The sequence below is a fragment of the Sus scrofa genome, chromosome 2 (genome assembly GCF_054392235.1).
Source record: "Sus scrofa isolate SSC_HxYL_T2T_F1_AM1 chromosome 2, Sscrofa_HxYL_maternal_Yorkshire_Landrace_v2.0, whole genome shotgun sequence".
NCBI classification, from domain to species: domain Eukaryota; kingdom Metazoa; phylum Chordata; class Mammalia; order Artiodactyla; family Suidae; genus Sus; species Sus scrofa.
This window is the reverse complement of record NC_139384.1, coordinates 92,557,112-92,569,952: the sequence shown is the minus strand read 5'-3', so window position 1 is coordinate 92,569,952 and position 12,841 is coordinate 92,557,112. Positions and strand designations below refer to the sequence as shown.

Genomic DNA, 12,841 nt, shown 5'->3' with positions numbered 1-12,841 from the left:
TGCATTTTCATTGTTTGTTGAAGTTGAAAACAGTTTGGGCATGGCTAACAGTTTTACAACAATGAATTTTAACTTAGCCTATGTTATTTTCTTGTACATACATAAGTTATCTCTGGAAAGCTATTAAGAAATTGGTAACAGTGACTGCCTTCTGGAAGATCTTGATGGTTGAATAAAAGGAGGGAGATTTTAGACTATATTCTCTTTTGCACTTTATGAATACTGAACCATGTAAATTTTGCAAGTCTTTTAACATATATATGTAAATATATAAACATAACACTTTAAAATTTTTAGTATATCATTTGACGGGATCATATCCTAAGGCGGTACAATATTCATAAATTTCAAGAAAAAGAAAGTCTATATTCTGGGTTTCTATGGTCACCTCAACTAATTTCCTGAAGACGTATATTTTTTAAATTTTCATACAGATAAATAACCCCCCAAAATGTGTGCTGTATTGACTCTCAAGTAGGACACTAAAATTAGATTAAATGACCAAGCAAAAATATAACAATGTTTAGCATTCCAAAGTCCTATTAATAGTAATTCCAGATTTTTAAAAAACATTTTAATCCTCCCAGCTTATCCATGTAAAGACAGATCAAATTTTGGATATACAGTATTATGCCTTTTACATAAGGGACTTGGACATCATGCAGATTTTGGTATCCTTGGGGGGTGGAGGGGTTCTAGACCAATCCCCCAAGGATACCAAGAGAGAACTGAATAACCAAGTGCTCTGGATTTATTTAAAAGTAAAGTATGACAATGCCAGTGAAATCAAAAGATAAATGGCATGAGACTTCTGTACTGGTTAAACAGTAAAGGAAAATTTAAAAAAAGAAATAAAGAAAAACTTCAGGATTAAAAACACCTAAATTAACCGCTATTCATTAAATCCTGATGTGAAGAGAGATCTTTGGGAAAAGGCACCTAACTAAAAATATCACTTCATTACAATGTGATGTATGCTCAAGAACACCTGGTGTCTTTGGGAGAATACTTTATATCTTATACAGATTGGGAATGCTATGTAAAATGAGGTTTATAAAGGCATTAAAATCAGGTATGTTGTGCTCATTTGTTTTTTCCCTTTCATTATCACTATGAAATCCATTACTTAAAAAAAAATTAAGTCCTGAATTAAATAACCTGATCATCTTATATAAAAATATAAAGCCACTTTAATCACTATAGTGTAAGACTAACATATATAATCTCAGGAGTATTATAAACTAATACTTGACTCTTTGAGAAAGAAGCAGAATATGAAGACACTTCTTCAATGTAATATTTGTCAATACTTTTTTAAAGTGACATAAGCTTCCAAAGGGCTAACAACTGTTTTTATATATTAAAGGTAACAGAGTAGATTTCTACTATCAAAATTATTTTTGCTATCCAATTTTAAAAGAAAAAAAACATTTTCAACTTGATTATCTTTGTGACACTATACTTTGTGGTAAAAAACTGACTTATCAGCAACAGAACACCTGTTGTGTAGGAACTTGTAGATATATTTTTCTTTTCAAAGTATAGTATTAAGTAATTTGCAATGTGGTGTATAGTTTTAGTTAAGAAAAATTATAAAGAAAAAGGCAGGATGTGCTTCTTTCAAAAGAACTTGAAGAGAGTTTGAATGATTCAAACTTTCCTCTAAAAAAAAAAAATGCCACAACAAAAAGATCTCTCTTTTTATATGTAGGGGAAAAAAAACAATTAATAGTGTGTTTGGTTAGAAACCTAAAACTTTAAAGATTCCCTTAACTCACTTTGACAAGTTTTATTTTGTTTTGCAGATGAGGTGCCACTTTAAATGTTGGGAGGGGAAAAGGTGAAATTAATACTATAAATTCTCTATTTTAAGAAATTATTTTTAAATAATCCAGAAATATGTAAATTTTTAAGTTGTCTTAAATTAACAGTTACCAAATTCTGAGAAGTTATTTAGTTCCCTGGGATTCCTAGTTCATTTAGCCCTCCTTTGGAGCTTTTAAATATCCAATTTAGAGCTTTCAGCCCCAGTGAGTCTTAGAAATAAAATAAAATGCAGTCTATTTTAACTATTCATATTCAATATTGGAAATGAAGGCAAAAACCAAAACATAAATTAGACTTGGGGATTCTCTCTAAATTTCCAATTTCCAAATTTATTCCCATTCCCTTACTAAGAGGGAAAATAAGGGCCACACAAAAACCTGAACAAAAATGTTCATAGAAGCAGTATTCATAATAGGCAAAAACATCAAAAAAAAAAAAAAAAAAAAAAGCTATGTTCAAAACTCAATGAACAGGGGTTACCACTGTGGCACTTCAGGTTAATGATCTGGTGTTAACACAGCTGCAGCCTGAGTCCCAGCTGTAGCTGGAATTTGAGCCCTGGCCCAGGAACTTCCATTATGCCATGGGGGTGGCCAAAAAAGAAAAACAAAGGAAGAAAAAACCCTCAATGAAGAGGAAACAAAGGATAACCTTAAAATGTTAATGTGCAATTTGGAATTAAGCTAGCAAACTTCAAAAACACACTTATGCATCCAAAAAAATACAAAACAGGCTAAGAATGTCAGATTTTAAACATTCTTTATGTAAGTTTTATACATTGCCATTGTAAAACTTAAATCTAAAGTCAATAGGCTAAATCTAAAATTCATATGGAAAACCAAGGGACCCAGAGAAGCCAAAATAATCTTGAAAAAGAAGAAAAAAGTTGGACTTTCCCACTCCAAACTTACTACAAAGCTATAGTAACCAAAACAGTGTGGTACTAGCATGATAGATGATGGAATACAAACAAAAATCCAGAAATAAACTCATGCATCTATCATAACCTGACTTTCAATAAGAGTGCCAAGACTATTCAACATGGGTTGTGGGGGGGTATATTTTCAACAAATGGTACTGGAACAACTCAATACCCACATACCCACATGCAAAGAATGAATCGGTACCTCTTCTTGGTACACTACAAAAAAATTAACTTCAAATGATCATAGGCCTAAATGTAAGAACTAAAACTACATATAAAACCCACAGAAATGACACAGAAGTAAACCTTCGTAATTTGGGGTTAGGAAAGAATTCTTAGATATGACAACAAAAACATACGTGATAACAGAAAAATGAGATAAATTGGACTTCAAAATTAAAAAGAGACAACCCACAGAATGGGGGGAAATACTAACAAAATCATTTACCTAAAAATCAAAGCCACAATGAGATATTACTTACATTCCTCCACTACAATAAAAAAGATAACAAATGTTGTCCACCATGTGGAAAAACTGGAAGACTCAGACATCACTAATGGGATTGTAAAATGGTGCAACCACTTTGGAAAATGTCTGGCTCTTCCCCAAAATGTTCAATAGAGAGTTACCATATGACCTAGCAATTTCATTCCAGAAAGAAATGAAGACATTTCTAAGTTTTATACGTCCACATAAAAACTTGTACGAAAAGTTTATAGCAGCATTATTCCTAATAGTCAAAAAGCACAAACCACCAAAGATCTACCACTGATGAGTAGACAAATAAAATGTAGTATACATATGTGCGTGTCTGTATGCATACGCTGGATCACAAATTCGGGTAAAATAATGGAATTATGTCCTGACACATGCTATATCCTAGGTGAATCTTGGAGCCATGCTAAGTGAAAGAAGCTAGTCACAAAGCCACATATATGAACCCATTTATATAACTACGTCCAGAATAGATAAATCTACATAGGTAGAAATCTAGAGATTAGGACTAAAGAAAGAAGGAAATTGGGAATGACTGCTACAGGATACCGTGATTCTTCCTGAGGTGATGAAATTGTTCTAAAAGCGTGGTGACATTTGCACAACTCTATGAATACACGAAAAAATTTGAACTGTTTACTTAAACGGGTGTATTGTATGGCAGGTGAATTATACCTCAATAAAGCTGTGTTAAAAACAAAAACCCCAACGTCTAGTATTTATGTCGCGTGTGGAAAACAAGAAACATTCAAGACTAATAATTATGAACCGATGTGATTACTAAGCAAGTCCCCGCTTGAAACATTTGGAAATTAAGAATTTAAGACACACTCCTTACTCACTGAGAGTACTGCTTTAAATATTTCTACATCTTAAATTAAAATGGAATTGTGGCACATGCAACTGTCAAGCCATAAAATGGGATTCCTGAGATACCTAAGTAAACATGCTACTTTCCTGTACATGGCTGAACTGTACTTCCCATTACAACAAACAATAACTGCAGAAAAACACTCCACAGGGAGACTGGGAACTCATTCTCAAAGAACCAGCTAACACTAATACGGAGTTAAGAGGACGGGTGTGGAAAGAATGAGGAAGGGGAAGGAGCACAGGGCACAAGGAGAAGTATCGGTGCATTTAAGCCCAAGGAATCCAGTTACATTAAATTCAACTTTTCTGCGCTTTGTGAACAGGCCCAGAGGCAAAGTCCCGGGCACAGACCCACGAGCCGAGCTGCGAAGGCGAGAGGAAGTGCTGATCCAGCCCAAGCCCGCACGGGAATTCGTGGGGATATGGTGGGGGGGCAAAAAGGCTAAGATGGGGGCCTGCGGGGCTGGAAGGAGGCGAGCTCCCCCCGGCCGGCACTCGCCTGCTGCCCGCGTCTGGGAGCGGCCGCGCCGCGGGCCCGGCGTCCGCGTCTGAGCCGCGGAAGGCGCCCGGCGCCGGGAGTCTCCGGCGGGGCCGGGTCCCGTCTCCCGCCCCATCCGGCGCTTTGTCCCAGCGCGGGCGGCCGGCAGCCCCTCGGCGTCCCCGCCACGGACTGAAGGGCCGCGCTGACAACACCCGCCCCCCGCAGGGGCTGCGAGCCTGCGGGTCTGGGCGGCCGGAGACCAGCCACCCGACGGGCTTCACCCGGGCAGGACGCAGCAGGCGGCGGTCCGAGGACGCTGGCCCTGCCCGCGGAGCCGCCACCGCCCGAAGCGCACGCAGGCCGAGGTCAGCCGCCGAAACTCTCAGACTCCGAAACCCACACAATGTCCAACATCCTTCTCTTACCCAAAAATTCTCAACGAAATGCGCCATGACCATCGTGCCACCGCCGCCGCACCGGGTTCCGCGTCCGCGCCCTCCCGCCGCCGGGTAAACACCGGCCCGGCCCCCACGGCGCCCCCGCCTTTCGCCGCCGCCGCCGCAGCCGCCGCCTTCTTCCCGGAGACCGGCCGGCACCCTCTAGGGCGCATGCGCCACCTAGCGGCTGCAGCCGCGGGGCGAACACTCAAAAGCCGCGGCTCGCTTGCGCATGCGCCCCGGGCCCCATTCCCGGGATTTAGTCCTTTCCACTCCTGCCTGCGCGGGCGCGGCTAAGACAGTATTCTCTAGGGAGTGGTGGAGAATCCGGTCCCGGAGCAGGCACCCCGGAGACTGCCCGCACCCTTCGCGGTGTCATGAGTACTGGCTCAAAAACGGAGCGAAGAGAGGGGCCGGCCAAAGACGGTGGTACCGGTGCCGGCTCCTCTTCCTTCTCGGAAGACCCACTCCCTGTGCTTTCGAGGATCTCGAAGGAACCCAAGTCGGGCTAAACTGGGATAGGGGAAACTTGGCCTCTAGCCATAAGGAGGAGACTGAGAAACCTTTCGTCAACAAGGCGCCTTTCCTTGACAGGGAACTAAGAACCAAAACAAAACTTTTCGAAGCCGGAAAAGAGGAAACGCCCTGTCGCCTGAGAGCCCTGGGCGCTGCTGGAGACCCAGGCACCAAGTCCTTGGCCGAGGCCGCTGACCTATGGCCTGCCTGGAGCAAACCAGCCGGTACTGCCTGCCGACAGCTGGAACGTGACCCGAAACCAACCAATTTCCCCGACCGAGGCAGTTTTGGTTTTGTGTGTGTGTGTAAGTCTCTTGGAGAAGTTGTTCATATAAATCCATGCTTCTCTTAACAACTTGTACCTTTTGGACAAAAGAAACAAGTTTACACACGCCTCAGCCTAATAGAGACACTAAATCCCCTTCCCACGCCTTGTTTTCCAAAGGTTTAGGGGGAAAATATAAACCAGGTCATTTAAATCCACAATCTACCGTTCTTAATGCCAAACCCGACAGTAGATCTAGTGTAGCTTTTACCATACATGCATGTCACACCTCCTCAGAGCTTGTGACTTCAAACGGTAAACCACCACCGTTTCTTCATGGCAAATTATTTTCATCCTCAAAAGCAAAAACCACACAGTGCCTTACCCATAGATGAAGCTGTTGAAGTATTTGCTAGTGGGAATCATTGGATAATGGCCCTGTGATTATATCTTTTTAAGAATATCTTTTAGAAATATTTAGGATGTGTGAATAAAACATCTAGGATTTGCTTTAAAGTAAGTTAGGGAGAGAGGAGGACTGAGTAGGGGTATAGATGAAAAAGACTGACCATGCATTGGTAATTCTTAGAGCTTGGCAATGGAACAGTGGTGGTTCACTACACTACCCTTTCTCTTTGGTTAGGTCTGTGTGTTCCTTTCTTGAAAAGGTCTTCATAAAGCTATCATTTATACCTAGCTTGGGGGAATGTCAAACGTAGAAGTTCGCTACAATTCTCTAAGCCATTAGTCTAGTCCTCTTTCTCCATGCTGAAGAAATTCTAAGAAAAATGTAGCCATCTAGATTATCCTACAAATGAGCTTGGCATTAAATTCCTAGTATCACTGAGCACTACCCTGCTTAGACCTGGGCAGGAGAGGCCCCTATCCTGTATCCCAAACACACACATTAATTTATTTAAAACACACACACACACCCAGACACACATGAGTGTCTCTGCTACTCCCGAGCTGATGCTGAACACTGGCCCATATCAATGCCCTCTCCCGTGGCCAATACTATTTAGGCTCCTAGGAAATACTTCATATCTCTTGCCCTGTACCTTCAAAACAAAAGGTGAAACTCCAAAGGCAGTGAAAATTTGTGGGTGCTAAAGCAGCCCATATCAGAGATAGACTGCTTTGGAGTTCAGGCAGAATCTAAGCAGCAGATTCAGTGCAAGAATGATTAAGCCCAGTAGAATGTTAGAGTGGGAGTTCCTGTCATGGCTCAGCAGTAACAAACCTGACTAGAATCCATGAGGACGAGGGTTAAATCCCTGGCCCCACTCAGTGAGTTAAAGATCCGGCGTTGCTATGAGCTGTAGTGTAGGCCGGCAGCTGTAGCTCTGATTCGACCCCTAGCCTGGGAACTTCCATGTGCTGCAGGTGTGGCCCTAAAAAGACCAAAAAAAGGAAAAAAATGTTAGCGTGGATGGACTTTGGCTATTCAATTCCATTCTTCTTTTAATAACATACTTTTAATTGGTGCTAGATCTTAGGCCTTATAAAAATGCCTTCATTTAAGTTCTACTCGATTTAATTTTCTCACATTAATTTAGATATTTTCAAAAGAATTATTTTGAGCTTGTGTATACTTCAAAGGAGAAGTTACCTTTTTTGATAAAAAAAAATCAAAATAATAAGATTCAGTATTGTCTCTTCCAGGAGATCTATTGGGAAGGGGCCCATAAACAATTTGGCCTTCAATTTTTGGGTGACCTCACCTCAAGATTCATCTTCCTCTTAGGAGCTCTTTCTAATTATACCTGCTGTCCACATGCTGGCTTCCAGGGGATGCTTCTGGTCCACATTAAACTCTGGCCCAAGCAGGTGTGTTATAATAGCCCTGTTGAAAAGAAACAACAAGGAGTTCCCTGGTGGCCTAGCAGTTAAGGATTCAGCATTGTCACTGCTATAGTTTGAGTTCGATCCCTGCATGGGGCACAGCCAAAGAAAGAAAGAAACAACAGGCCCCAAGTGGAGTCATGGCACATTTCATTGAGAATTTGCGGGTAAGACAAAGATGTTGGAAATTATGTTGGTTTTGCAGTTCAAGGGTTTTAGCATCCAACCTCAGCCTGCACGGGCTTTGGTCAGCAGTGGCCTCAACTTGCAGCCTCACAGCCCTTTTGGGGGTGGGGGGCTCTCAATGTGGAGCCTCGCTGCTAATTTAATCCTTTTCACCAGTCCAAAGACCCATGAGAATTGTTGGTAGTTACCAGCTGGGATCAGACTGGCTTGATTTAAAAACTGGAATGGGTCCAACTTGAGCTAGACTGGGTCCAGTAGAAGCTACTGCTAATGGAGATCTTGGAAGCCAGAAAACCTAAAAAATTGGGGGGTGTGGGAGGGTAACTGGTTGAGCATTTAAAAGCTGATGCAATGGTTGTCACCTGAAGAAGACTTCCATGATAAGTTGGTTATAGAATAGATCAAGTTGACCCTAGTCTCTCACCAGTCTCAAGAAAATTTCTGTGCAACAAGACATCCCAGGCATGTCTCTCTTAGATATTGGTTTGGCTTTATGAAACCCAACGGCCTAGATAAAAAGAAATGACATCCTTTATATCCAGAATTGGTTACCAAACCAGGCTTATTTGCCCAACTTGCATCAAGCTAACTGCTGAGATGCTGAGGTTTGTAGTAGAGAATTTATTCACAAGGCAGCCAAGCAAGAAGACAGGAGAACAAATTTCAGATGCATCTCCCTAAAGGCAAGAGGCTTGAGATATGGGATGAAAAAGCAAGATGGTCTCAGGTGTGGGGAAAGTTGATTGGATGTAGGGAAAAGGCAAGATAATTAGTGTTCTGCACAGGTGTATCTGGGTTACATGCTTCTTCATGGGATGCATATTTTAAAATGGAGATGCTTAGCATGATTTGAGGGTGGACTTTTCAGCCCTCTGACATAAAATGTCACTCACCAAACACCTGTGCAGGCAGAGTTTTAGGGTCAGTGATACTAACCAGCTTTAGCCAGCTTGATCTAGACAGGAGCTGACTCCAGTTTCCTCAAGAACAACTTAAGTCCCCATTATTATAGTGACCATACATCAGAGCTGTTATCTATAGGGATGGTTAAAAAGTCTTGTGATTAGTTATATGAAGCTTGGAGCAAATGCAATTAAAGAAAGAAAAAAATAAAGCAAAAATAACTGAAGCAAGCTTAATCAGCAAAGGAGGTTATAAGCAGTGTTTTTAACAAGCTATTCCCTTATCTGCTGTTCTATAGGACACACTCAAGGATTTCTGTTAGGGCTCTAGCTTCTGTTAACCCTGTGGAGCATGGTTTCAAGTTGAGTGTTCTACATTCTGGCACATCTGCTAATTTTATATCTGAGAACTGTAGGCCCAAAGCTACAGATACCCAGAAAACTGGCACAATCTTATTGAAAACAACCTAGAATTTTGTCTCCTGAGAATTCGACTTGGTAACCATCAGATTGGGAGTCCCAAAATATGGCTAGACAGATGTGGACAGTACTCTATTTGCAGGAAAATATGGCTGGACAGAAATGCTGGTTAAACTCTGTCTATGACTGGGAGTCTTACCAAACTGCTGCTAACCCACCAGGGGAATTACAATATAGAATTACAACGGCCATTATGAGGAATGTTCCAATAGGATAAGATCATTTAAAAAGTGAGCTTAAAAGTAAGGGATCTCATATCGAACAGAATGGGACACTTATTTTATTTTATTTTCAGCCACACCTGTGGCATGTGAAACTTCCCAGGCCAGGGATGGAACCCACACCACAGCAGTGACCTGAGCCACAGCAGTGACAATACCAGATCCCTAACTGTTAGGTCAGTGGGGTATTTCTAGGACACCTATTTTAATTGGTATGCAGAATCCTCCAAAAGACTTTAAAATCCCCTGAAATAGCCTCATTAATATTCACTGTAAAAAGCTAATGAAAAATTATAGGAATGCCCATCATGACTCAGCAGAAAGAAATCAGACTAGTATCCATGAGGATGCAGGTTCAATCCCTGGCCATGCTCAGTGGTTATGAAGCCAGCATTGCCATGAGCTGTGGTGTAGGTCTCAGATGCAGCTCAGATCTGACATTGCTATGGCTGTGGCGTAGTCTGGAAGCAACGGCTCTGACTCGACCTCTAGCCTGGGAACCTCCACGTGCTGCAGGTACAGCCCTTAAAAGAAAAAAAGAAAGAAAGAAAAGAAAAATTATAAATATGTGAGGTAACTAAAACAAAAGACTGTGACTGACATAACTCCTACTTCCCCTCACCACCCAACCCCATGCTCCTTTGTATACTCATTCTAGTAATCCTCTGTCTGAATTATTTCTCCACTCTGAAAAAATGACATGTCCTCACACAAAAGTCTGCCAAGTTAATAGCTTAGTGCTCCAATATCTTCCTTCAAAGAGCTCCCCACTTTGGGCACTTCTCAAAGTTGTCTGGGTCTCTGAGGGAGGTTCTGGTAAATTGCTATGTTATTCACATAATCAACCAAGGGAAAACTAAAATTAAAATTAATGGAAAACTTTGCCAAATTCTGGTAGATACTGGAGCCTACAGATGGAATCCTGGGAAAACTGACAAAAGTGGACTAAGAGTAAGAATTCTTACCAAAGTCAGTTCTACCTGTAGGTCTCAGTTAAAAAAGGGAAATAAAATTTCATGTTATCCCCTCCTTTCCAATTCTAGACTCAGTGCTTATTGATCCTTTTTTCTCAGAGACAACTGTTACCTTCTTTTCTGTCATTACGTAAGTCTTTTTTTTTTTTTTTTTTTTTTTTTTTGGCTATCTTTGGGAGTGGCTCTAAGATCTTGGGTGGATAGTATCTTCTGCATCTCCTTGGGAATGGCTTCTAAAACCAAGGGTTTGTTCAATACTGCTAGAAATATTTACTCTTGTCCCAGTTGAAATCTGTCAAGATATATGAAAGGTATTTAGTAACTCTATGATCAGAAATCTGGGTGAGTTAGAAGCTGGTATTCAGAGCCTGATAGGAAATTTTTAGGGCTTCTTCTCTAAGCTAAATATACCCAGAGGGAAAAAAGGCATTCCAATAAGTGGATGGATGTCGACCATCCTTTGCGACCATTTAGATGGCAATCCAATGAATTAAAAATAGCTGTCCTTGTTTTATAAATCTAGTCTTTATAGGGCCAGAGGGATGGCCCCTGAAACAATTCAAAGTTCAACAATCTTTTTTTAATAACCTTAAACCCTCCCCTACTGATAAGGTGAGGAAAATATTGGCCTTAGGAAACCAAAGCCCTTTTCAGAGGAACTTGCATTCTTTGCCTATGCCTTTGAGATGTGATTATTAACTCTTACCTAGGCTATCATTTTAAGAAGAACAAAGAGAAAAGGTCATCTGAATTTGAATGAAAAGTCATGTGTCTTCTCTGAAAATACTTGCAGAAAAATCTTTAGCCATCTGAGCAGATGAACTTATCCCAACTGTTATTTTTTTTATAACCAGTGAATTTTGTGTTATTATACCTATCTCACGGCTAAAATTTTTAAATTAAGCCATAAGGTCTCTCTTTGTATCTGTCTATATGGTTATGTGTGTCTATAAATATGTGTGGTAAATGTATAGTATTTTCTACTTTCACATAGTATTGCCAGATTTGTAAAAAAGCTGTATATTTAATTGACTTAAAGAATTAAGCGGAGTTCCCGTTGTGGCTCAGTGGTTAACGAATCCGACTAAGAACCATGAGGTTGCGGGTTCGATCCCTGGCCTTGCTCAGTGGGTTAAGGACCCGGTGTTGCTGTGAGCTGTGGTGAAGGTTGCAGACGCGGCTCGGATCCTGCATTGCTGTGGCTCTGGCATAGGCTGATGGCTACGGCTCTGATTCAACCCCTAGCCTGGGAACCTCCATATGCCGCGGAAGCGGCCCTAGAAAAGGCAAAAAGACAAAAAAAAAAAAAAAAAAAGAATTAAGCCCTCATACAGATTATACTCTCAGAAATAAAAAGCAGCCAGAATTAATTTCAAGTTATGTGATATGGGAAAATACTTGGTATTAAAGCTAGCTTAAAGCAATTGATTTAATTAAATCAGGTAAGTTTTCAGAGCAATCAATATTGACTATAATGTAAACAACTTTTCTTTCTCTCCTTTTTTTTTAAATTTATTTTTATTTTTAGGGCTGCACCTTCATCACTTGGAGGTTCCCAGCCTAGGGGTTGAATCCAAGCCGTAGCCACTGGCCTACGCCACAGCAAGTGGGATCCAAGCAGCATCTGTGACCTACACCCCAGCTCATGGCAACGCCGGATCCTTAACCCAAAGAACGAGGCCAGGAATCGAACCTGTGTTCTCATACATACTAGTCAGATTTGTTTCTGCTGAGCCACAACAGGAACTCCAGCGGAAACAACTTTTATTCTACTTGAATTTACTAGTCAAATTTATGTTTTCTCTGTTGCAAAACTGACTGGCAAAAAGTAATTTAGAATGATGGTTGATTTTTTCTAATGTTTCATGAAATTTTGTGGGTAATCGAAACATAATTGTTAGAAGCAAATGGTTTGGGATAAGAGTTTATAGGTAAACATTTTGGCAATAATTATAGTTTATGATATGTATACTTAAAAATAGCTTTTTGGTAACTTGAAACTTTAGAGTCTTGCTAAACTAAGTTAAATGATGGAAATTCATTGAATATCTAGGTCATATACAAATAAGATGAAATAGTGAAACATTAATTACTAACCATAGGTTTACCTGCTTTAGTCTTTAAGGGCTACACCTGCAGCATATGGAAGTTCCCAGACTAGGGATTGAATCGGAGCTGCAGCTGCCTGCCTATACCACAGCCACAGCAAGGTGGGATCCAAGCCACATGTGCAACCTATACTACAGCTCACAGCAACACTGGATCCTTAACCCACTGAGCGGGGCCAGGGATTGAACCACAACCTCATGAATACTATTTGGGTTTGTTACTGCTGAGCCACAAGGGGAAATCTTCTTTGGTCTTTTTGGTATAGAGAAATTGGAGAAATTTGGGTTTATTGTAAAGATGTTTT

General features: G+C 40.8%; 1 protein-coding gene across 6 annotated transcripts in view; it reads right to left on the bottom strand.

Annotated features, from left to right (window-relative positions):
• The window catches only part of FCHO2 (FCH and mu domain containing endocytic adaptor 2), a 138,321-nt gene extending 133,107 nt beyond the window's left edge, over positions 1 to 5,214 (bottom strand). For 5 of the 6 annotated variants that reach the window (XM_085013798.1, XM_021084438.2, XM_085013799.1 and 2 more), the window contains exon 1: positions 5,028 to 5,202. Coding sequence is in view for 4 of the 6 variants with exons in the window: in XM_021084438.2 (XP_020940097.1) it covers positions 5,028 to 5,060 (33 nt within the window). In the remaining 2 variants the exon portion in view is untranslated. Of the gene's footprint in view, positions 1 to 5,027 lie in introns of all 6 variants that reach the window. The other variant, XM_085013800.1, reaches the window with a different exon arrangement.
• Positions 5,215 to 12,841: the final 7,627 nt, after the last annotated feature.